Source organism: Meleagris gallopavo, chromosome 5, assembly GCF_000146605.3.
Source record: "Meleagris gallopavo isolate NT-WF06-2002-E0010 breed Aviagen turkey brand Nicholas breeding stock chromosome 5, Turkey_5.1, whole genome shotgun sequence".
NCBI lineage: Eukaryota > Metazoa > Chordata > Aves > Galliformes > Phasianidae > Meleagris > Meleagris gallopavo.
This window is the reverse complement of record NC_015015.2, coordinates 49,756,455-49,781,099: the sequence shown is the minus strand read 5'-3', so window position 1 is coordinate 49,781,099 and position 24,645 is coordinate 49,756,455. Positions and strand designations below refer to the sequence as shown.

Here is a 24,645-nt window from a genome sequence, read left to right as displayed (position 1 = left end):
TAACTTGAGTTTTCCTATTCTGAAAAGGGAAAAGCTATGCTGGGATTCCTTGACTTCAAATACAGAGGAACTGTTTTCTCCTTGATCCTGTTGTGTTTTGTTTCTCCATAATTAGTAGAAGTATATAATGATAGGAAGAGCCCGGACTACAGTACTGCAGGAATTGAGCTGTAACAAGTGGGCATTGCTACAGCTTTGTCAACAAGTTGAAACAAAGTGTTTGGGAAATAATAAACTTCTATTTTTTTGTGACTTGCATTTGAAGTACTTTCTTGGGGCCATTTTGGGATTGGTAATTCTTTAGTGTTCTGTACGTTGGCTTTTAAGAATGAAGTAATGTCTGAAGAACAGAAAATGGAATGATGACTTCCTCTTTTCCTGTATTTTGTTGTTCATGGTGGGTTTTTCATGAGGGAATGGGGTTACTTATAAGAGGCTTTATCAGGTGTGATTTCTTCTGCTATCAGGATATCTCTTCTTCTGTTCCTTAGCATCCTTTCTATGCAAGTCTGTATTGCTTACTCTACTTTGTTTTCATGAGATAGGAAATCAGGTTTATTGTTGGTTCTGAACACGGTCGGGCTTCCAAGAAGTAATGAGATGTGGGCTGCACTTTGGTTAATTTTGTCTGAAACTGCAGCTCTTATTGAAAGATAATCCCTGGTGTGTATTTTATGTTAGACTAGAGAATACACAAGTGGATCTTAATATTACAGTGTGCATTAATATCCTTCTAATTGCTGCATATGTTACTTGTCTACGAAGACAGAGCACAAACCAAGATGGATCTGCTCGAGTTAGGTTTAAATTGAGCTATCTTCCAGGTGAATTAGGAAAAGGGTGTTTTTCTCTTTTTTTTTTTTTTGGTTGTTGGTTTTCATTGTGTTTTTTTTTTATGTTGTTGTTTTTTGTTTTTTTTGTTTTTAGTTCTACCTATTCCCTTGGTATGTGTTTAAAAGCTGTTTGGATGTGGTGCTCAGGGACATGATTTAGCAGAAGGTTGTTAGGGTAGTGTGGTTAGGTCATGGTTGGACTCGATGATCTTTGAGGTCTTTTCCAACCTGAGTGATTCTATGATAATGTGTTGAGTTTAAAACCTTTTCCAGCAAGTCTACAAAGGGTGATGCTTATTCTTTATTTAAAACTGAAGTAGTTTCAAATCAGCATACGTGGTTGTCTGCCTTAGAAAGGTCACTACTAATGGTCACTACCTCGTATAAGTCTAAAGGAAGATAAGTAGCTTTAACAAACTTAGTATTAGCAATCTTCAGTGATGCTGAGATAAAATATATTGTAATGAATTCAGAGTGGTATAAATACCAGCAGTACTGATACCATGCTGAATAAATCTGAACTGACTGGAGAGAATAATTTGCAAGTTTATCAGCCATTATTAATGGAGTTATTTATTGCAGTGATGCTTAAAGGCTAGTTCATGTTTTTTGGATTGTGTTACTGTTTTATTAGGATAATAAAATATGGCCTATTCTGTGGTTAAAAATAAGCTCGTGGGCTTCACCACATCCATGAAAAGTCACTTTTCATAGACTGCTTTGATAATAGAATGTTTAGAAATACTTGATGTTTCATTAAAATCCACAAGTATATGAGAAAATCTTGAGGAAATTTTCATTCTTCCAAATTGACATAGATGAGGTGGTTGTCCATTGCAGGCATTGCAGGAGACTTTTTAGAAAATAAAATGCTGCTCTACCAGATGAAGTTTTGTTAATGTAAGAAATGAAGTGTGGTGTGAAACACAGGCCTTCTCACTGTGTTATGAAATCCATGCCGTGCTCTTTTGATTCTTCCTATTAGTGTTGCCTAACAGGGGCTGACCGAGTCATGCCAAGGGTTGGCCATACACAGAATAAAAACAGTGCCTTTTTAGAAGAGTTTGCTTGGTGCTGAATTCAAAGATCACCTTTATTCTATCTTAAACATTAAGAGCATTTTAGATCTTGTTTTCAAGGAAGCAGATTCGAAGACTAAAATAATTACCATTATCAAGAGTAGGGATTTGAAGAAGCAAACTGACTGTTGCATAAATAGGGGAGTTGCTGGGACTGCCTCTGTATCATTATTTGCTTTTAGAATTTACCATTCTTAAACATTATCTGAATTAAAAGCTTAGTGTTACCATGCAGTAATTCCTAGCACAGCATAGCTCAGAATATCTCACCTCTAACTGAGTGTGCCAGCCTGGAATGTGCAAGCCCCGGTTAACCTTGGCCCGGTTAACCCTGCAAAGTGAGGGTTTTTTCCTTAAATTGGGAAATGTTATTAAGTGATTTAAATTACCTTTAAAAGATCTTTCTGCCACTTCTCTGAGCATCCTTTCCTTCAGTTTTGGATCCCATGTCTCACTGATCCTTAACTTAGAAGACTTCTAAGTAAATAAATACTGTAACATTTTAATCCTTCAGGTTGTACATTTTTCTAGTAGTTTGGAAGTCTGCCATTAGAGTCAATTAAACTCAGAAGTGCATAAGAATCTGCAGTGTATTCAGGAATATATCCTCGGAGAGCTCTCAGTGTTGTAAGTTTCTGATTTTTAATGAGGGATAGTAATAAAACTTTATTGTGCAGTAACAGACACTGTCCTTCAGAGGTAGATTTGTGTGTCAGAACCGATAATACCCATGCATGAATTCTGTGACAAATCAAAGGACAAGCGAGTATATGAACTGCTTATTCCAGACACTTGTTTTGAATCTGAATTTTCAACTGCTTTACCTGGATTTCAAGTGGATCTATTCTTTGACTTAGATGTAGCTCAGAGGTGCGTGTAACCTTGCTTGTGGTACAGAGCAGGCGTTGATCGTGACGGGGCAGTAGGATGTTGGAGATGCTGCATTCCTTTCAAGGCTGAGGTTTCACAATGGAGATGAGCTGCACTGACCTTTTCCTGTGACCACTGGCTGTGGTCGCTTCCTCCTTCCTTGCTCCTCGCTGCTCCTTCCCACCACGTGCTTTGAGCACACTGTACCGCCTTCCTTAGTAACTGCATCCAGGGTGCTATAAATGGAAAAATAATTGCACTCGAGGGATGTGGAAGGCATAGGTGTGCGTATATATGAATATCCTGCTAGGTTAGTCCATTAAATCAGCTTATTGTGCTGTTTTTGCTCTCGTTGTCTGTGCTGGTACAGGAAGAAGCAGGCTGCTGGGGTGAGAGGGACAGCAGAGGAGGTGGTAGGGAAGTGGTCCCTCCCCATTTCAGTACTGCCTGATCCTCTTCTCCAGTTGTGTTGGGAAGCTGTACCTGAACATCATATATTAAATTTTTTCTCTGGCTGTTTACCAGTTCAGTAGGACAGTGAAATGAACGGTAAGATCACTGCACTGCAGTAACACTGTAACTGTATAGGTAAGTTTTGCCACTTTTCTGGGAATCTGGTAGTGTCTATGTATGTTCCCTGGAACGGGAGCAAGCAAGGGACTTAGGATTTTTGGTGAAATATGTGGTGTTGGGGTAATTCTTGAGAAGCAAATGCAAAAGAAGTTGTAACCATTGCTAATCAACCAATGTAATGCTTAAGTAGAGGTCACTGGTTTGCTGTCGCTTGTCTTTTTCTTTGCAGTAGTGTGTTCCTTCTGGTTTCTGCCCGTTCTTTCCTTCTTCTCTGAGACTCAGCATATTTAAGCCTCGGTCTTCACCAGCTGGAAGTAACCACTGCAGGGGCTACCGTGCTCCTGTCCTCCCTGCTGCCCCTCTCCTGCACTGGCTCTGTGCTTGTCTCATCCCATGCTGAGCCACTTCAGTTTGCTAACTCAGCAGGAAGTTGTTTGCTTTTTTTTGTTGTTGTTGAGGTTCTTTTCTGACAGCTTAGCACACGGAAACCGCCTCGCTGCGGGGTCAGAGAGGTGCTGGAGCTGTCACAGGGAAGGGCAGAAATGCAGAGATTGCCGGAAGGGTGTCATCAGTTCTGTTGGTTTATGTTGTTGAGATTTTCAGCCCGAAAGAACTGTAGGGCAGTGAATGAATGTGGGGAGATATGTCTAGAAGGCTTTGATGTGTAATTTGTGGCACTGGTGGCAGAGAGGAGGAACTTCCCAGGTCTTTGAAATCAAAGCAAGAAAATTGTGCGGTGCTTGAGGTCTCTGATGGGTTCATGTGGGAGAACTTTACCGATCCCTGTTCCTGTGGGCTGTCCCCATGCACATTAGCACAATGCATTAACTAGCATGAATTAATTCTGTGTTCTACTTCTCTCTTGGAAGCCCATTTTTGTCTCTTTGAGGCTGGCAGACCTTTCTCTACCAAAAAAAAACAAAACAAAAAAAAAAACAAAACCAAAAAACCACCAGTGTATATCTGTCCTGATTTCTGAGGGTGAGTACCTAGCAATTGTTGAGAGTTAGTGTTATGTGAGAGAAGAGCTGCATTGCTAGTATGACAAAAAAAGTAATGCTTGCACTGCTCTCTGGTCTTTAAAGGAGAGAAACAGGGCAGTCTGAGACCAGCAGACCATAGCCATCAAGTACAGTCTTACCTAAATAGAAAGATTTTTTTGAATTTTTCAAGCAGGATTAAGTCTTAGTTTAGGATAACAGGTATGGTTTAGATTGAGGTGATATACTTCAAATGTATGTTTAAGAAAACCTGTTTGTAATCCTCTCTCCTAATACAACTTGTCTAATGTGGTTCAAGGCAATTGTTGCACCTGTTGGTGTTACTTTTTTTTAATCTTTCTGGAAGTTTTCCACTTGTTGGGGATGGAGGGGGTGAGGGGTGAAGCTTCAGAAGGCATATCTGGATATCTTGTACAATCTCTACAAATACTTAGACTGAGATCAGGCTTAGATCAATCTCATTTAGCCAGAGAGAGCTGTTTTCAAATATCTCGGTTACTTCCTTTGGGGGAGATGTGCAAGAAGATGGTATTTGTACATTTCTGTGGTATGATTAATGTCTGTAAAATTCTTCTCAGGCTGCTAGGGTTTTGTAGAGATAACATCTTAGCCAGAGCACATGCTGTGTGATGATGTGGTGGTCAGCATCAGAACTACTAACCCTGTTAGATACTTAGCTTTATTAGAAACAGCCAAGCAGCATCCTTAGCATTCAGGTTGCTGTTCAGATATCTTTGATAGAGAAAGAGGTGAGATTTTCCTGCCATGTCTCTAAAGACAGCAAATTTTTGGAAGTGTAACAGTTTGGTGTGATTCAACAGGCTAACAAATTGCTTACAAGTGGGTTAGTTACTATTCAGTCCAACTGTTTGAGTCTGTATGGGAGATATTGAGGTTTTGAAACAGTGTCTTATAAAAATAAACTGTGAAACATCTCTGTGTGCAGTTTCATCTCTGCATGAAGCTCTGACTGTCTCAGCATGTCTGATGCTTCATCTCCTCACTTACTGCTTTGTTGTCCCAAGTTACCTACGTTTTGGAAAAAAATAACTGTAAGAAGTATGGTTTTCTGCTAGCAGAAAAAGGTCTGTAATATTGACCTCTTTTACACTTAATCATGTCAGCATCAATGCACTCATTTCAAAACCATATTGCATGGCTTGCTGTCTACTAGTCCATGTCACTTAGAAATATTTTCAGTTCTTTCTCTGGCTAGCTTCTTGGAGTACTGATGCTGTTACTGTTTTATCATCGCTTACCACCTCATCACTAAGACCTGGTTTGATGAGGAATGTGATGAATCAAAGCTTTACATGGAAAGAGTTGAGAAGGGCTGCAAGTAACAGACCTTCAATTCTGTGCTGTAGCACTTGTGTTAGCTTTCTTTTTTGGATGATGGATAGCAGTAGCATGTACTTCTGTCATGATGGCAGGAGGGAAAGTTGTGAACTAGGTTTAAGTCAGTTTAATCTCTGAATTATGAACTGCTCTTTTGGATCCCTGAAGTTTGCTTAAATACTTATATTTGGGTTAATTTATATCAGCTAAAGTGCTTTTCTTGTTTTTAGCTAAAGATAAATGCTCTGGAATTTTGGTCCTTTTTTCACGTGTACCACTCTTTAGATTTCTAATAGCCAATCTTACATCTTCGTTGTTGCTGGTTTTAAACTACAAAGTCAGTCAGAGAAAGCATTTTAAGGGATGATGTGTAAGCTACACTAACTCAAGTAATTTATGGGACACAAAAATACTGTGGTGGAAACACTGTATCTTGGTCTTTTCTGACATCTCACCTAACAAGCGCTGTCCCCATTTACTGCAGCCTTTTAGGTGCAGTTGTAGCACACTGGGAAGGAAAGTCCTCTTGAAGCCACCAAGTGCTGTTTGGTTTGTGCTCTCAGAGCTCTGAAGAACTGATAGCAGAAAATTACAAGTAAGCTTGATCTGGAGTGTGCAGGTACTCATCTGTACCCTTTCAGAAGGAGGGGAAAGCTTTTGATCAGCTTTTTCTTGCTGTGTTCAAACTACACGTAAATATTTTCAAGCACTGAGGTCTCAGCAGCCTCTTTGCTTCCAGTGCTTGAGGATGAGAACGTCCTGATTGTGTCTGAATTGCTTCATAGCCCTTCTGTCTTCCTTTCCCCACCCTACCTGGAAACCCAGGTCATCCTGCTTTGTTAAATACTGTAGATTTCTTGTGAGAAGAAGTGTCTTCAAACATAGGAGAGAACACCATAATGTGAGTGTTGAGACAGAGGCAAAGTGGAATAAAGTTATTAAAACAAGTAGGCCTTAGATTGTCAGTGAGACCACAACGCAGTGTTATGTTTTATTCCTTTTGAATCTTGCTGTTCTTTCTATTTGTTCCTTACTTCAGTGTATTCTTAGCTGCTCACATCCACAGATTGTAATCTATAGCTTAATGTTAAGTAGTTTTCCATTTTGTTTGCTGTAAAAATGGTGTGCATTTTCTAGAATGTCACTTTCATTCTATTTGCTACATCATCTCATGTGTTGTTCAGAGGCCAGGAGTGTCTTTTTGTTAAAATGCTTTAGTAGGGTCATAGCCCATGTTTCACTTTCCTGTTGAGCAAGAATTGAGTGGGTGCACAGTTTTCTGAATATGAATGTTGTTACACAGGGCAAGTCCTCTTGGATCTCTCACTGTACCTACATTTTTATATAAGGTTAATGGAAGACTTTGTCTTCATTTAAAACACTCAAAATCTCTTCATGCTTCTTGGGCAAAAAAAATCTCCTTGTTTGTTTTATTTAGGATTTTGAGGCTGATGATATGAGACAACCAGCTATGGTTGCGGTGTCCTTATCATTCTCTCTGTCTCTCCTAGATTCATCATTACCTCCCTAGAAGTAGCAGTTATGAATCAGTCAGCCAGGTAACTGTGCTGGGTCAGATCCTGAATTTGGAGACAGTACACTTAAGAACTGCAGGAGAAAAAGGAAGGAGCTACACCGTGCTTGTATTGCTCTTGTTATTTATCTGATTTAGCAAGTAACCACAGGTGTTCTCAATTATTTCAAAAGTTGGGAGTGACAGGATAAAAGAAGGGGAAAATTCAGTGATGCTTGTTTTCTAGTTCGTATTCTTCTTTGAAAAGGTCCCCATTACTCACAGTGATGGCAGGCTTTAGATCTGGACCTTCCCATATACTTCTGAAATACATCATGCATATTAAGCCTTTCTATTGCAATTACAGTGTTCGTAAGTTTTTGGGATTTTTCTGTTGCCATTCACAAGCATTCAGTGCGTAGCAATAGTTGGAAGAGGGGCACAATGTGTAAATACGGGCCCAGCTTTGTCTCTCAAATATTTATTCATATCATAGTTTGTATTTCTGGCAGATAAAGATCTGTTTTTGGAGAGCAACCAGTTTAGATTTTTTTCACCCTTTCAAAAGCAAAACAACCTTTTCCTTTTAATGAATATCCTCTAGGTTCTCATTTATTTAAAATGTCCTCAGTGCCTCGTAGGTTAATGTTTTGTTGCATTCTGAATGTCTGAAATGCTTCTACTAATTATTTTCCCAGTAAAGTTATCTACGTGACACTTGTTTGCTGAGGAGGAAGGAAGGCTGCACAGGATCAGAATGTTTGCATTTCTAACAAAATGCATTAAGGAAGGACAGTGCTGTTTCTGAATGTTGTAGCAGGCTAAATATGGAATCTTACTTGTTTTTTCTTCCTTCTGCTGCTGCTTGCAGAGAAGGGTAATGCCACAGTTCTGTGGATTGCAAATGGAGCTGAGAATCCATTGCTCTTCCCTTCCTGCAGTTAATGTGTGAGGTGCTGCTCAGAAAATGTAACATCTCTGCTGTTAGAGAGATGGGCTAAGTTCTCCTGTGTGTGCTTTTTTTTGTTTTGTTTTTTTCCTCCCAGGCCACTTGCTTACTCCTTCTCTTCGTTTTCTCTATTAAGGGAATGGATTGGGCTGAGGAATATGCTTTGCTTGTGCAATTGCACAGTAAGAGCTAAGTTGGTGCCATCTTGCTGTCCCCCACTCTGGATCCTGAATGGTGTTGACAGGAATGATGATAAACACTCCCTGTCCCTTGACATGAAGAGGCAGTCAGAACCACAGTTTACCATTTCGTATTCTCTGCTGCTTGAATTACGTCCAGCAAGAAGAAAGAGTTTGCCAAGAATGGAGTAGTACTTATGCCTAAAAATACTATAGTTTAAGCGTGTAGTGGGTTTTGTTGTTTTCTTTAAGCTGATTGGTCTTCTAAAATCATTTTGCTGATTTAAGGAAATGTATTGTGGAAAAGTCTCTGGGAGACTTGGAGACTTTGAGAGTTGGAATCATTTGCTCTTGGAACTTTTGCTCATCTCATTGCCCTCTGCAGCAGAGAAATCACTTGTCTCTTCTGAGACAGACAGAGCCTTATATGTAAATTTATTTAAGATGAATATTTAATGTTTGTCATTATGATATTAAACAAAGATGACTATTGCACAATGAGAGGATAGCAGAACTCCCCTACTGCAACCTTGCCTAATTAGGGGAAACTTGATCTCGCCTATCTTGTTCCTGTCACAACTGTGGCCTGTCTTGTTTCTTTGGAACATCTTATCACTGCTCGTCATTGCTGCTTGAATTCATATGCCAGCAGACCAGAAATACTCCATTTAAGTAGTTTTTCACTGTAGCTGTTGCACAGGAACTGTTCTAGGTTTTAGCTCTGCACAATATATTTAATCTCTGCTGTAACTGTCCACATGAAGAATATTTTAAGAATGGTTCTTCAGAATATTATAAAAACATCAAAAGAGAAATCCTGGCTACCGGAAAAGACTGGACGTAACTCTAAAAACTGGACAAGGGACAGAGTTATAAAAAAGAAGGTGGGATTGCTTTGCTTTTTGTTATTTGCTGTGAAATTAGGTTTTAGAAGAAATCATAAAGTGCTGAGCACTGATTTTTTTTTTCTCACGGCTTAGAGTGTTTGTAAGTGAAATCTTTCCTTAATGTGTTTCTTTTGTGTAGCAAATATCTAAGTTTATAAAACTTTACCTTGTATAAGTTCAGTTGGAGTTTCTGGGGAGGGGGGAAGGAGGGTAGGGAATCCTTGCACGCTTGTTTTTATTTGTTTGATTCAGCCAAAGTGGGTGTCTGACAGCAAAATAGAGCAGCTCTTAAATTTTAAGCCTTCCACACAAAAACTGAAGATGAGAATTTAAAAGAGTTGATTTCTATTCTGTGTAATTTCCACTCTGATGATGGAAGGAGAACTCTGCAGACTGCCTCTGGAATCCCACAGGGTATGTTCTTCTTGCACTTCTTACGTTTTTGCCAAGCCAGATAACATTACATCACAGATTGAATGGCTGGTATTCCCTGAGAGCGATCTGTGAAACAATCAGTATTTTGTTAATGGAAGAAAGCCGTGGCAGTTTGTTCTCACTGTGCTCTATGGAAAATAAGAGAGGAGTGCTGCTTCTGACTGTAACTTTATGTATGGGTGTGAGTCTGTAGGTTTCATAAATGGTTTTTAAAATGAAAAGTGGTGTCGGGTTGGCCACAAGCTGCCTTTATTAACTGACAAAAGACAAATGCCTCCCCTAAAGATCTTTCCTCCCCCCCCCAACTCAGTCAGCTTTGTCTTGTGGTATGGATTTATTTATTTATTAGCAAACTTATTAAATGAAAAAGCACAAATATATAACTGTTATTTTGTAATTATCTGATGAGATTGATGGAATAGCTGCATAGGAGACAAGCTTTTCTGGAATTCAGTGCTTTTTGGATGACTTTGCAGTAGCTGTTGACAAGGTCGAACACAAGATTGTAGAAACATCAGCACCTCCCTTTCCATAGCCTTGGCCAAAATGTGTTTAATAATTTGAGAACACTCCATTCCGTAATACAAATTCTGTGGAACTGTTCTGTTACATGCTGGTTTTCAAGGTGTAAGTGTTCTTTCAGTGTGTTTAGCTTTGTTCTTCTTCAGCTTTGCCTTGCGTTGTCATGAATTGTCTTTTAAAGGAAATTCAAGTGCTGCTAATCTCAAAATGCAGACATCCTATCTAAGACTTCTCCCCATATCTCCTACCTCCCAAGAAAGTTAAAGACTCCTTTTTCTTTAAGATTTTTTTAGCTTTCTTCTGGTTCAAATGGAAAGCTGAGATTCTTTATTAAGTAAAACGATCTCTAAATGTGAGTCACCTTGGATTAATTTGGTTTTGTTCCTAATTTATTGTGAGTTCACCAGAATTTACTGCAAATGTTACAGGAACTAGAGTTGTATTGTTCTTTAGTAACATGTTTTGGAAAGCAAAATATTTAACAGTGTTTTTAAATGTGTTGTTTCTGTTTCTCCAGCTGAGTAAATGAAATAGGCAGTTAATGTTGTAGGACTGTTGTTTCAAGCTGTTCATGCTTCTAATGTATGATGTACGGGTTATTATGACAGATTGGAAAGATTTAGAGCTCTCAACATGAGCGTGGAGTTGAATGAGATGTGGCTGCAGTACTGCAGGGATTCCTCCCTTCTTTTCCGCAGGAGTTTTAGGGCCACAATTCGTCCTGCGTTCCCCACTTAACTTTGAACCATTTGATTTGGAGGATGCTGGGCTGGAGATGTGAAGAACAGTGGAAATGTGAGCATCATGCATTTTCAAGGAGTTCCCATTTAAGAAGCCCAAACGATTGTTAACGTGCTTAGATGTAGCAGGCATTTGCTAATTTCTTAAATAGATTAACAGCTTATTTTCTTTTTAATCAGAACAAAATTGATGTGCCTGCTGACTTATTTATTTATTTGTTTACCTCCTGGTGCTATAGATAAACTTCATTGAAATTAGGGAGGCAGTAACGAATGAGCTTTGTCATACAAAGTCATACAGACAAAAAGTATTGTAGAACAGAAATTGAGTATCTTCAGCAAGGCCAGCAAGTATCCTAGAATGTTCTGAAGAAGTCTTGGAGTTTGCTTCTGTTCACGATTGATAGATGGCAAGGACTCACGTTCAGTAGTCCTATAACAAATCGGAGCATAATAATTTAGCAAGGTGAGAGTACTTTCTTTGAACTGTCATGACTTCTGTGAGGGGCTTAGGAAGTCCAGCATCAACTGATGAGCACAGAGAGCCTTCCAGGTTTCTGCCTTCTGCTTTTAATAGTGATTGTTTTACGTACTGAAAGGTAGCATGTGGCCTGGAGTCTTCTAAACACTGGGATAACATGAAATTTCAAAGCCTTGCTCTGGAAAAAATAAAAATGTCTTCATTTGAACTCTGTTAGCTAATGACGAAATGTGCTTGGCAAGAACTTGTTGGCATACCTTAAGTTATCACTGTGCTCTGAAGTCTCTTACGCTGTAACTTGTGCCTTGGCAGTCCTTTTGTGGAATTATTTGCATCAAAGAGCAACAAGATCTCTTGCTGTTCCTCCAGATGTAGCAATTTAGGAATCAAGCCAGCAGATAATGATGCAGGGATGTTGAACTCATTCTGTAGCGAGTGCCAAATTACATTTTCCACTATAAAACATCACAAGAGGCATGTTTTATATATTTCTCTAACTTCAGGCTGTGTTCCTTTAGCTTCCAATGTTAAATATTGCACTTGGACAGATTTCCTTCTAAATTAAATAGTTTTGTTTGTAGTGCAAACTCTTAGCCCTTTAACTTGTTCCTTTTCGGCTATAGCCATTTTCCCTTCTGTAGCCACATGCTTATTGCCCCTCTTTTTAACTAATTTATCAAAATCCCAACTGCTGCTGGCTTTCAAAGGAACAGTCTGAATCTAAAAGGCAGCATTCCAATGTTGTGACAAACAGCAAACAGCTTCTACAAAGATAAAACCTGCAGAGCTGGTGGAGGCTTAGTGCCACGGCTTCTGATAGAACAAAGTGGGTTCTGAACGTCCTTTGGAGTCCATGGGCTGTTCGTGTGTTTATGCAAGTGAACTTCTAAATTGCTGTTGTTTCACCAGGTTTTGTTTTCCTGGAGCTCTGGAAGCCTTCCAGCGAGCTACTATTATACCTTTCATTATAATCCACAGACCTGCCTTGCTTAGTTGGATGTATTTAAATACTTGATGATAGTTGCTCTTTCCTTCCTATAGCCAAACTGCTGGCTTATTTCTCTACTGTCTCAGAAGCCTGCCTATGTTTGGAATAAGGGGCTTCACGTTCTCAATCTGCCCTTGGTTCTGTAGCGTCTTCTCTTTCGGTAACAAAGAGCAAATAAGTAGCAAGCAGGTGCAGGTTTTTAAAATGGTCTAAATCCTGTGGAATGCTGGCTGTCAGAGCTTATTTTCTGAAGAGGACAAAAGCAACAGTTGTAAAAGTCCTGAGAGAAAACATCTGTGAGGTTTTTTCCCCCTTCTTTAAGCCATTGCATGCGTGTGGGCATGACAGAACTGAGGGAAGATCTTATGATTTCTTTTAATAAAAAATGATTGCATTTCTATAAGAGAAATTAAATTGCTTTTTAAAAAACGATCGCTGTGCTCTACCAAAAGAAGGGATTTTATCCTCCATTGCTTAGTTTCTGGGTACAAGTCTTGACTGACAAAACTGTTCTTATCTTCTCGCTACATTTTCTGTAGTCAGGTTGTCTTGTGCAGATGCCTCCAGAGGTGGATGTCAAAGCAGATGTTTTGTTCATCGCTGGAAGAAAAACAAACAAGTTGTGAGCCTGTGCAAAAAGGGCTTTTGTGAAGTTAGTTCAAATAAATATGTTTATAAATTTTCAGATTTGATCAAAATAGAAAATGTATTCCAAGAAAATTATTATTTTGAGTACTCTTATAAATGCTTACATTTATCAACAATGAAATGTGTGCATTTAATGCTTCTTAACAGCCTGAGGAAGAATGATCTGATGTTTTTAGCGTCAGAGACCTGCTACCAATTTTGTGACTCTTGCAGGTCATTGGGAAGCAGTTGTCTTCAGATTTAAAAAGAATGTATGAAGAAGCATGGCATTGGTTTTGCAAGTATGCAGTCTGGTGGAAACCTTTACTCCTTTTTGTATTCTACAAGTCTGTACTGGTTACACTGCTTTTGTGCATTGTACCAATGCAGTCAACAACCATGACTGAGTGCTAAACTTTGGCCTGAACTGCTCGGTACAGGTAGTTGTGAGGAAATGTATTCAGAAATATGGAAATTGTACTTGTTTATTTCTCGCCCCGTACACAAGAATGGGGGGGAAGGATGTTGAAAAGAAGAAATGATAAATGCATAAGGAATAGAAACGTGCTTGATACCTTTATATGAAATATCACAAATACATTGCAATAAATTCTTCAGGAAATCTACATTTAAAAAGCGTAGTTTCATTCTAAGGTGAGTAATTATTGGGACAAAGCATGCTGGTGAAAACTCATTTGTTAGACTTGCTTTAAAGCTTCCTCCTGAATATATGAAAGTGGGATGGTTAAATCTTACTGCTTTTCTGATTTATGTATAATAATCGTTAGAGATTTACTGGGGATTTGTCCGTTCCCAAATGTCACAGTAAAAAGAAATTACTCAAGAATACATCTTTACATAGTTTTAATTAAAACAATTTTGTGTTTATAACTTTGTAGTTTGGTTTCTTTCAAAATATAATTGCTTAAAGCTTCCCCTAATCAAGTCTACGTTCTGAAAAAGGGACAGTATATGTATTGCAAGGAAAATTCAATTCAATCTTGGAGCTTGAAATGTGCAACTAGAATTTCTCCAGCTTTAACCAATGCAGGATTTATGTAGTGTCATGAATTCCATGCAAGCAAACTTGCATGACATAATTGATAACTTGTAACCTTGTAACTTTTTTTCTCTGAACGTTTTCTGTGCAGGGTTGTGGATTACTAGCTTGTCACTAAAGGGATGGTTTTTCACCTCTTAGCACTTTTCTGATAGCTTAAATCAGTTTTCAGAGAGCAGGGAATTGGGAGATGTGCTTATACTGAATTGTATTAGCCTGGAACACCACAGTGTATTGTATTATCTGAGTTAGTTATTTAACCTGGGCATAAGGCAACTGAGGGATTTTATGTCCTAGTTTAGGCTGTGGGGTTTAATTCTATTCAAGCATCGGTGTTTTCTATCTTGGGGTAATATAGGGATTGTTTGAGCAAGATGTACGTATCATCTCTATGAAAATTCTTGTCAAAGGGAACCCAAATACATACCTGTTCTTCATAATTTGAGATAGTAGCTGAAGGTCAAAAGCATTGGTTTTTGGCTTTATGGGTGGCTGTGGCTGTATGTTATTTATTTCTTTCTTTATTTGTAAGACTGCAAGAAAAGGGTGAAGAAAGGCCAGGCATTCACAAGAGTTAATTGGGGACGGTTAAGATTTTGGAGTCATCAGTAAGAGATCAGGTCTAGAAAGATAAAATTGCAATCTCTATGGAAAATGCTTGCTGACACTTGTGGGCAACACTATCCAGCTGTGGAAAGAGAGGAGGTAGGAAGCAAGGATAAAGATCTTGTGAATTTATCCCTCTCTTCTGCTCCTCGAGAAATGGCAGGAGTGATTAAATGTAGCTACAGAGTGTGATGGGAGAGGAAAACTGGAACTGGAGAAACGGAGACAGCTGATGAAGAACATATATGTGTAAATATTTCTCTCTGTTGGGTAAAGATTTCAGTTGAGTAGAAGGTTCTTGGTAAGCTGAGAAATGATTGTGCAGATTGTGATGTTGGTGGAGCTTACCTGCAATGGAATAGAACTGAACTGTGAAGGGTTATTCTAGAAGCGGGGAAGAGAAGAGTAAACAGAAGCAGGAATTGGAAGTTGGAATAAAGACATTGGTTTGGAAGGAGGAGTAGCAGAGGAGGGTAGCAGACAGGTGACATCTGTATACTGAGAAGGCAAGTGCAAGATTTGAAGCTCAGTATATATTCTGTAGAAACAAAATACGGCACAGAAGTGCTGAGGTGACATAGTCACAAGTCGTAGGTAGATCCTATTGCATCCTGTTGTGTTCACATGTTAAGATTTCTGATGATTGAACTGGATTGCTACTATGATTATGAACTCATTTTTAAGAACATGGGTTTTCACAATTGTTGCCATTTGGAATCTATTTAAAATGAGAAATCAAAGGAATTATCAGTTCTCCTGCACTCTGATCCTTGGGTAAGAACATTTTTTTTCATAACACGAATTTACATCAGTGGGTGTACTGTGTATTTCACAAGTATATGCCTTGCTCATATTCTTCAGCAGCAAATTTCAAGGTTCCATCAGTACTTCTATGTATTTTTTCCTTATGAATTACTTCTTATTATTCTATCTCCACCACAACTAGGGAGAGCTATGACTTTGACTTGAAAATCTAATTAATGTTGCGAGATGATAATAATTCTCAATATTTTGAGTCTTCCTTTGTTTCAGGCCATCTGTTTCACAGCACAACGTTTCAGTTCCCATGGTGTTACTCCGACAACCTGTTAAAAAATAAATAAATCCTTACTTTAACAAGTTTGCTTGGGAGCAGTATGAGAGCAGCTGGCTACAACACCTTGCCTTCTTGTTAGCAAGCCTCCTTTCCTGGCTGTCTTGCAGATGATATTGTGAGTGACATTGTGTCTTGGAGAAAGCAGACTACTAGTACTGACATCTAAAATCAATCTTGGATGACAATGTCTGAGGCTAGGAGAAGATTCAAGTTAAGCAGTGTAAAGTTTTGACCAGGCTTTTTGGGGTTTTTCCTTACAACAACAATCCTGGACTTCTGAGGTGGATGGTCCAAGGAAGCTGTGGAATTTCCATCATGAAAGGTTCTTCAGAACAGGTTAAACAAGCATCTCTGCAGGATAATTTCAGTGTAGCTGATCCTGCCTGAGGCCAAGAGACTGGATCAGATGACCTCTTAAGGTTCCTTGTAAGCTTTATGTTCATAAGGACTCTTTCCTCTTAAATACTAGGTATAATTCCACTACTGGATTCCGTATCAGATATATATTCTGTAAAAGGCTCCACATCCACTGAGTTCTGGCTGCCCCGACTCTTTGTGTATGAGGAAAAATAATATTGTGAGCTGTAAACAGCAGTTGGTTACAGACATCTTCATTATCTGTGGTTGTATCCTATCTACTATAGCTGGCTTTAATACTACTGTTGAAGAAACTCAAGGGTGAGTGCTAGTATATTTACAGCCCCGGAGGGCTGCTCTTTGCATGGAAATGGAGATAATTTGAAAACTTGAGGATAAGTACAAGCTTGGCAGGCTGAGAGAGTGTAGAAATGTGGGCTAAAATAGCCTGAAGGTCTGACGAGGAAACTGAGAGATGGAAACTTCCAAATTCCTTGGAATTTGTCGCGTGCTTCTGAAGTAGTCAGAGTGCTGGGATAGACTGCTTTTGCTCAGTATGTAGCTGTTAGTAATGCAGACCTCCAGTTCGGTACAGGTAATATGCCCCAGAAATGAAAAATCTTACAAATGTGTAAGATCTGTGTAAATTAAAACAACTCTGGTGAAGTGGGGAAGTGCTCATTTAATGAATAGTTCCTAAATGATTAGGTTTAATCTTTATGGTTAAATAAAATATAGCATCATGTATTGATTAGAAAGATCTGAGAACTATTTCTGATGACAAAGTCAGTAATTTGCTCATATTCTTTAGGGACATCCATTAGCATAGTCACATCTTTGAAATATTGCTTTATCTGACTTCCATTGCTGTAAATTTACAGAACAGTATTGTGACTTGTTTACTGATTGGAAATTGAGGTGTGAGGGAGAGGAGTTGATGTGATGTTTAAATATATCTGTTTAAATTTTGAGCTGAAGGTCGGGTATCTCTTTGAGGATTTAGCCTGACATAGAAATAGCTGCTTCCCATTACAGCCTTAACTGGTACTCGAAGCAGTCTCATTCAGGGAAAAAAAAATGAATCTCTTCAGAATCCCTATATTAGGACTTCTGTTTCTTGGATTTCTTATTTTATTACAAGCCCCTCAGCTGTTGAAAACATACTTCCAACCTCTTGCAGTTAATGCCACGAGGGCCTGCAAACCAAATCCATTAAGAACATTATATGAGGCAGAGGTCCTTAGCAAGGAAAATGTGTAGAAACATAGCATCACAGAATGTTCTGAGTGGGAAGGGACTCACAAGGATCATCGATTCCAAATCATGGCTCCACACAGGACCACCCAAAGCTCAGTCCCTATGGCTGAGAGCGTATTCCAAATGATTCTTGAACTCCAGCAGCTCCGGGCTCTGCCCACTGCTCTGGGAAAATCTCATATAGCAAATGAATGTATTATTAATGATCGTGTCATAATACATGTGAAGCAAGGGGATGGGGAGGGTTAAGCTGATAAGTGCAGTTTTTTTGAGTGCTTGATGTTGCAGCAGGATACATCTACTGAGATGAAAAAGGATAGGATAGGAGAAGGATAGCTCTGGATGTATGTATTTGTGTGCACATTTATTTAAGGAGAAAGGAATTTGAATAGAAATGTATTTCAACTTAGGTTAGTATTATCTCTTAGAACGAGGCTTTTCCCTTCCAGAGTTCTTTCTACTTTTTCTTCTTTCTGTTTTCTTTGACATCAAGTCATCTGAAATATTTTTAGGTGGCAACTTTCCAATTGGATTTGCTGGGAGCAGTTACTAGAGGGAAAGTTGTCCTTTGTTATAGGTTTGAATGAAGAAAGCAAGCTTAGTACTTCTGCTACAAGGTCGCACGTACATCTGATCAACACAGTAAGCTTGGGGTGGGAGGTGAAGAATGGAGAAACTGATTTCTCAGAGGTTTTCGCTCTTGCAGGTAACTAAACAGCTGCAACTCTTCCCAAAATGTGACTTTCTGTCCCTGTGTTTGATTTTGCTTTCTTCTACCCATATTCTAGTCATGATTTTGAATATTCTGCTCCTTTTTTTTTTCTTTCAGATGATATTAACTGTGTTTCTGAGTAACAACGAGCAGATTTTGACAGAAGTTCCAATTACACCAGAAACAACCTGTCGCGATGTAGTAGAGTTCTGCAAGGAGCCTGGAGAAGGAAGCTGCCATCTGGCTGAAGTATGGCGTGGAAATGGTAAGCAAAATGTATGATGGAAATTGATTTAAATTCATATGACAATTATTTAAACAACAACCAAAAAAAAAAACCAACACTGTTTTGAATGTCAGTGATTTCTAATTGCACTTTACCTTCTTTTCTAGCAAAATTTTGTGTAAAGCATGGTGTTCAGTGTCTGTAGAGATGAATGCAATTCTTTTTGATGTTTTTCTTCGTTTCCTCCCTTAGCATGGACTAATTGATGAAATGTCTAAAATGTTAGTCTGTATTTAAGATTTTCAAGTTATATAAAGTATTCAGTATCTGCCTCATTATAAATAAAAATAAATAAATGAAGATGGGTGTATTTTCACTTCTAGGTGTCATTTATTTCAAATAGACATACAGCATCTTTGGGATGGAGTAGAATTTAAATAACTTGGAATGTTAGTGGTCTGTTCATACAATAGGTGGGTGCAGATTATAAACTGGATTATTCCCAGTCCTGCTTCCTCACTGTTTGGCTCACAAACACTACCTGAAATCTAAGAATGCTTATAACAGAATATTAGAGTCACACAGTCTGTGTGGATTTTTGCTCCTGCATCTTGAATAACACAAGTTCTGCAGATAGAATTGTGCCAGAATAAGATGTACATCTCCGAATTTCTCATGAATGCCTACCATCAAACACTTCATAACTTCTCTTCCAGCAAGTAGCAGTCTGTCAATTTTTTGTGCTGCAATTTTTATTTTACAGAACAAGGGGATGATCCTCTTCAAGCTTATTATGGACTCTGCTTTTAGAGGAGTTTGGGCAGTTAAGTGTAGTGCAAGCTTCCAGGTTATAGTATACCAACATATGGGTAGGAACAGTGGATGAGTGAAGAAAATACGTTGTCATCCTGCAGTTACTAAGGTCGCTCCTCTTAAATTAATGTTTGTCATTGGGTTTTCTATGAAGACTGATAGGGCCATAACTTGAGATAGGATTCTTCATATTTTTTATTGAGGAGTTTTATTTCTTCAGGAGCTGTTTATTCATTTTGTAAAGCAGACAAGTTTATTGCATTATTCAGATGCCTGTGGAGCTTTTAAGCATTAGGAATCTAGAATAGTTTCCTACTGGGGTATCTTTTCATTTCCTAACTGTTCTATGGCTTTATAAGGAGAAAAGGGGGCTCAAGAAGTCATTTCCTAACTGGATGGGAATTTGAAGAGTTTAGGCCAGAGTAAGCAGGGGAGAGGCTGAGCATGTCTGCAGTTCTAGGAATACAAAATGACTTCATATAGAAAACTCTTTAACCATGCCATAAGTTTTGTTCTTAAAAATTTTCCTGTTTAGAAGTTTAGGTTATGAGGGGGTCTATAAATGCCAAGTGCATCATATAAATTTATGAAATGGATCTGCAGATTTAAAAAACAAAACAAAACAAAAAAAACTGCACTTACCTAACCCTAATATTTTGCAATTGCTGGCCTGTGAGAGTGTAACATATATGGTATTATTTGTCCTTCTGCTTTTACAGTGCTTTGAGGATGTACTTAAAAATCTGAAGAATGTTCTCAGCTAGCAGCAAAAGAAAGTCTAGCCTGTGATCCACATCATAGGACTTCTCTGCCTTGTAACCCCAGCAAATAAAAGCACAAACTTTCTCTAATGCCTTCTGAAACTGAGAAAATACTTCATTTGTGGAAATAATGCATTGTTTCTCAAAATGTCAGCTAACTGATGTTAGAAGTTTGTATAAAGTGAGAAATAAAATATATCCAGGGAAAGGTGGAAAAACTAAAACTAGATTTTGGTGTCTACCTTGTGAATTATGTGTCTTGGATCCTGTTAATAACTAGATCTCCATCAACGATATAGTGAATAGAATATGGAGATAACTGCTTTTGGCCAGTTGTTACCTACTTGGTAGAGCATCATAGTATCCCCAGTTCTCTGAAGCAGATGCCCAAGCTTAGAAGCAGAATGCTTCCCAACACTTCTACCTGTTGGATGGGAATATCAAACTTCAAACTGTGCTTGTGGCTCAGCAATCACAGGTCTGTCTTACTCAAGATGATCAGTGTATGGATTATATTTCACTGAAAATGTGGAACAAAATGACTAGAAAAGAATGGGGGCAGAAACAAGAAAACAAACTGAAAAACCTCCATACCTTTCTGGAACTCTCAGGAAGACCTGTACCATCATTAAAATGATGCTCTGCGCACTGTTTCTGAAGTCTGTCTGACAGGAATCTTGGGATATGCATTTTGTTTCTGTTTCTTAGGTGCAGGATAGTATTATAAAATCTGTGAGCTGGTGGCCTCCACTTCTTATCCCAAAGATAAGGGTATATAAGTTTATCAGTGAAACAAATTGAAATCTCTTTTTAAGAGAGCATAGGAATGATAATTTTCTGTCAGCTGCTCCTTGGAGCTAAATTAAACTTTTACCATTGCAGTTGTTAAAAATAACCTGGAGCAGAGATCTGCTGTAGAAAACATGAGTCAAAACAGTTACAACAGCGAACAACCCAAACCATGGTTCATAGTGGGAAGTGTGAAATAATTTGCAATGAAACTGCTCTGCCAGTAGATGAGTATTTTTTGTCTCCATAATAATTACACTGTCTCAGACACCTCAGCCCTTATCATCGAGAGAGATTTGCAAATGTTATTTCAGAAGTCATTTTGAAAAGTGATATTAAAAACAAAATTTAATTCTCAAAGTTGGGGATTGGATAAAAACACTGACTTTTAATACATGTTACAAGTAGTCCATATTGTTCAGGTGACAGATCACATCTCTCTCCCTTCTATAAGGCAGATCTGTCACAGCTATCCTCTTGCAAATGTGCTTACCTCCTGTGTTCTACAGATCATCTCTTAGATTATCTTATTAAATAACACACATCTATTTGAATTCTAAGCAATTGAGGTTGTAGAGTCTAATTTTGGTTTTAAAAAAAAAAAAATATTGTGCCCAGAAGCTTGTTTTCTAAAATGTGTCAATCTAACAAAATAACCAGTCTTAATCTTTTCAATATGCGTGCCCAAATAAATAACTCAGAAATACATCATTTTATTTAGTTTTAAAGGGGGAGGAAAGAGAGGGATTACTTGTCTTCCAGGAAGATCTTAGTGAAATCCTTGCAAATTTGGCATCAACAATGATTTGAGATTGCTAGTTCAGAAAAGGGTTGCAATAGCTTGGTTGTTGTTGAACTTACTTATTTTAATGTTAGGCTTTTTTCTGTTTGCTTTTGCTTGATAAAGAAATGGTTGAGGAGCTTCCCAAGAGTTGTAAAATAGGTATTGTCTGTATTACAGTTAAGAAGCTGGTTTTCCTCAGAGTTGCATGGCACAAGAGTTTGGTGAAAATGCGTTTGGTTTTAGTATTTTGTTCTCTGTTCCTCCTCTTTTCCAATTTCTTGAAATAATTAATTGTTGAAAAACATAACAGCATTTGTGCCTGATGTATCAGTAAATTTAAATAGCACCCTGTGCTTTTTCAGGTTGAAGCTTCCTCTCAGATTCCTCATGCTATGACAAGGGAAAAAAAAATGCAGAATGTTCTTCCTCATTCCCCAGCAATTGCAAATTGTGATGGGTATGGATGTCACAAGACAGGTATCATGCCAGAAACCTGTAGTACTTTTCAAAAGAGAATGGGTTTCAACCTTTTAAATCCACCCATTGCTCAATTATCTGCTTCATTTACATCTGGAATGCCCTTCAGCAATTGGTAATGTTAGTCTTCCTGAACTTAGTTGTAAGAGACTACTGACTGTATAGGAAATAGAAGTATCCTTCTAGTAAACAACTGCAAACCCGAGATGGTAAAGACGCTTTGTGTTCTTGCAGTGAATTCCTGACTATGGAGATAATCTGTTATTTGTATTCTGGTTTCACACAAAGCAAGCATAAATCTATATATTACAAATATCTTGATTCATGTATTCAGGATAAAAACAGATTCTGATGCCTAAAAGTTTTTCCCTTTTACATATAGGGTGTATTGTTCCAACAGAAAAATCTTTGCAATTCTTTTCTACTACGTCACTGCAGTACATGCATTCTGATCTTCCAAGGTGTTTCAGTTATTGCAGAATACTTGAACTCACCTGGTCTCAAAATTTCAGAAGAAAGGTAGAAAATTCAATACTCAAGTTAGTATTTCAGAATTTTTGTCTAACTCCTATTTTAAGACAGTTTTTGCAGTGATGCATATACGCATAGATGATCATTTTTCACTTATCTTTTCATATCAATGAATATTTATTATTAAAGTATACTATTACTATTTATTGCTACTCTATACTCATTCCGCCATTTTACCTTCTTTCTTTCCTCTTGTATTTTTACAGTTTCTGACAAATATACTTAAAGCCATCATAACTGGGAAACATTTAACTATAGTGCTTTTTCATTCCTAAATAATAAGTATTCCTAGAAATGTTCCTTTGTGCTAACCTGACTCACAGCAAGTATAAGATCATGTTTTCTTCCTGCAGTTTATACAGATTAAATCATGTTTTGTGTCAAATGTTAACAACCCTTTCCTCTTCCTGTTTCTTTTCCAAGTATCTTTTATTTACCTAAGTTACCCAGAATTATTACTACATCATTTTTCTTTGCTTCAGTAATGATGCTCTCAGTGCTGCTTTCTCTAATTTATGGGTGCATATTCATTCCAAGTTGTTTTGGTGGAAGTACTGAAAAAGTAGTAGAAAATATATTTCCCATTTCTCTACAGGGTCATGTGTGAAAATTATTATTGATTCTTAAAGATGCATTATGTAAATAGGGCCTTTTATTTTTAATAGTTCCTAGGATCAGGGCCTTGTAATGGGATACCAGCTTAACCAGCAGTGACACTGCAGCCACTCCTCGCCATTCCAGAATTAGCCCAACCCTGTTCAGACATCTAGTTTCTTGGTACCTGTTATCAAGCTTCAGTTCTTACTAGGTTTTGCTAACAATCATTTTACTTGAAAAAAAAATTGTAATGCTTCAGTCCTTCTGTGTCCTCTGAACTAAACTCTTTAGGTATTTTGCTCGTTGTGATCTTCAGATTCTTGTTCCAATTTTAGTGGATCTGCTTCAGAGCACTTGAAATCTTACCTCCCTCTAGGAGTTGAAAAACCTGAAAATCGTGTTTTTAAAATTCCTTTTCAAGAACTAGTAATAAGCCACTGGCCTTATCCTTGTGTGCACAGACTCTATTGACAGTGTTTCTTGGAATCCACTTGAGTAAGGGTCAAGAAAAGGAAAAGAAAAACATCTATATTTTTTTAATCTTGTATGTTACTTTTTGGGTTTTTTTTGTCTGTTTTGGTGGGGTTTTTTTTGCAAGGTAATAAGGACTAAGCTGATGAACATAGTTAGCATGTGGTTTAAATGACCCTTCCCCACTAAAAGTGTATTTGCTGCTTAACTTTTGTTCTTGTAATGGATGTAATCTATATTTCAGGGTCTGAGTGGAGCTGCCACAGGTGCTGGTCTTGGTGGTAGTAGCAAGCATTTAAGGAGAGCTTTAAAGGCTGAAATACAGTCCCGTGTGAACAGTAGCTGAGTCCTCAGTGATAGATGAGCTCTGTTCCGAAGGGATGGGAGCTGAGCTCCATTGCCCTGAGACAATAGGAAGGGAGTCAGGTTCAGATCCCTGAATCCAGAGCACAGTATAAGAAGGGTATAAAACTATCAGAGAATGTCTAACAGAGTGCTACAAAGTTTGTGAAGGTTCTAGAGGGCAAGACATAAGAGAATTGGCTGTGATCCCTGGGTTTGCTCAACCCGGAGCAGAGGGAGCTGAGGCGCGGCCTCATGGCGGCTGCAGCTCTTCACAGGGAGTGAAGGGGCAGCGCTGAGCTCTGCTCTCTGTGGCAGTGACAGGACCTGAAGAAACAGTGTGGAGCTGTGCCAGAGGAGAGTCGGGGAGGGGGGTTGTGGAGGTAGGAGTTAGGGAAAGGATCTGCCCCAGAGGATGCTGGGCAAGCTTTTCCATGCCCAAGGCTTTTTTTATGGCCCTGAGCTGCTGGAGTTTGTGGACTGTTGGACTGTTTGGACAACTGCATGGACTTGATCCTAACCGGTCCCTTCCAATCCCAGACCTTCCTGTTTGTTATGCTGCATCCTCAAGCATATACTGCTTGCTGGAATTGAAAAGAGGATACCGGTCCATATGGGCAAGTGATCATTCAACTGAGATCACTTCTCGTGCTTCAGTGCTTGCTGTGATTAGTATCCTTTTATCTATATCCTTGGTTATTCTCAAAAGACTTCGAAAATAGAGTAAAGAAAAAAACCATATGGAGAACTT

At 38.4% G+C, this 24,645-nt stretch overlaps 1 protein-coding gene across 8 annotated transcripts in view; it reads left to right on the top strand.

Annotated features, from left to right (window-relative positions):
* PPP1R13B (protein phosphatase 1 regulatory subunit 13B) overlaps positions 1-24,645 on the top strand; it is a 63,231-nt gene that overhangs the window by 1,075 nt on the left and 37,511 nt on the right. For 2 of the 8 annotated variants that reach the window (XM_010711961.3, XM_010711960.3), the window contains exons 1-2: positions 8,984-9,219; positions 18,221-18,368. In XM_010711961.3, coding sequence (XP_010710263.1) covers positions 9,094-9,219; positions 18,221-18,368 — 274 coding nt within the window. In that variant the 5' untranslated portion in view covers positions 8,984-9,093. Of the gene's footprint in view, positions 1-8,982; positions 9,220-15,103; positions 15,188-18,043; positions 18,098-18,220; positions 18,369-24,645 lie in introns of those variants that run through there. The other 6 variants (XM_010711964.3, XM_010711963.3, XM_010711962.3 and 3 more) reach the window with 5 other exon arrangements.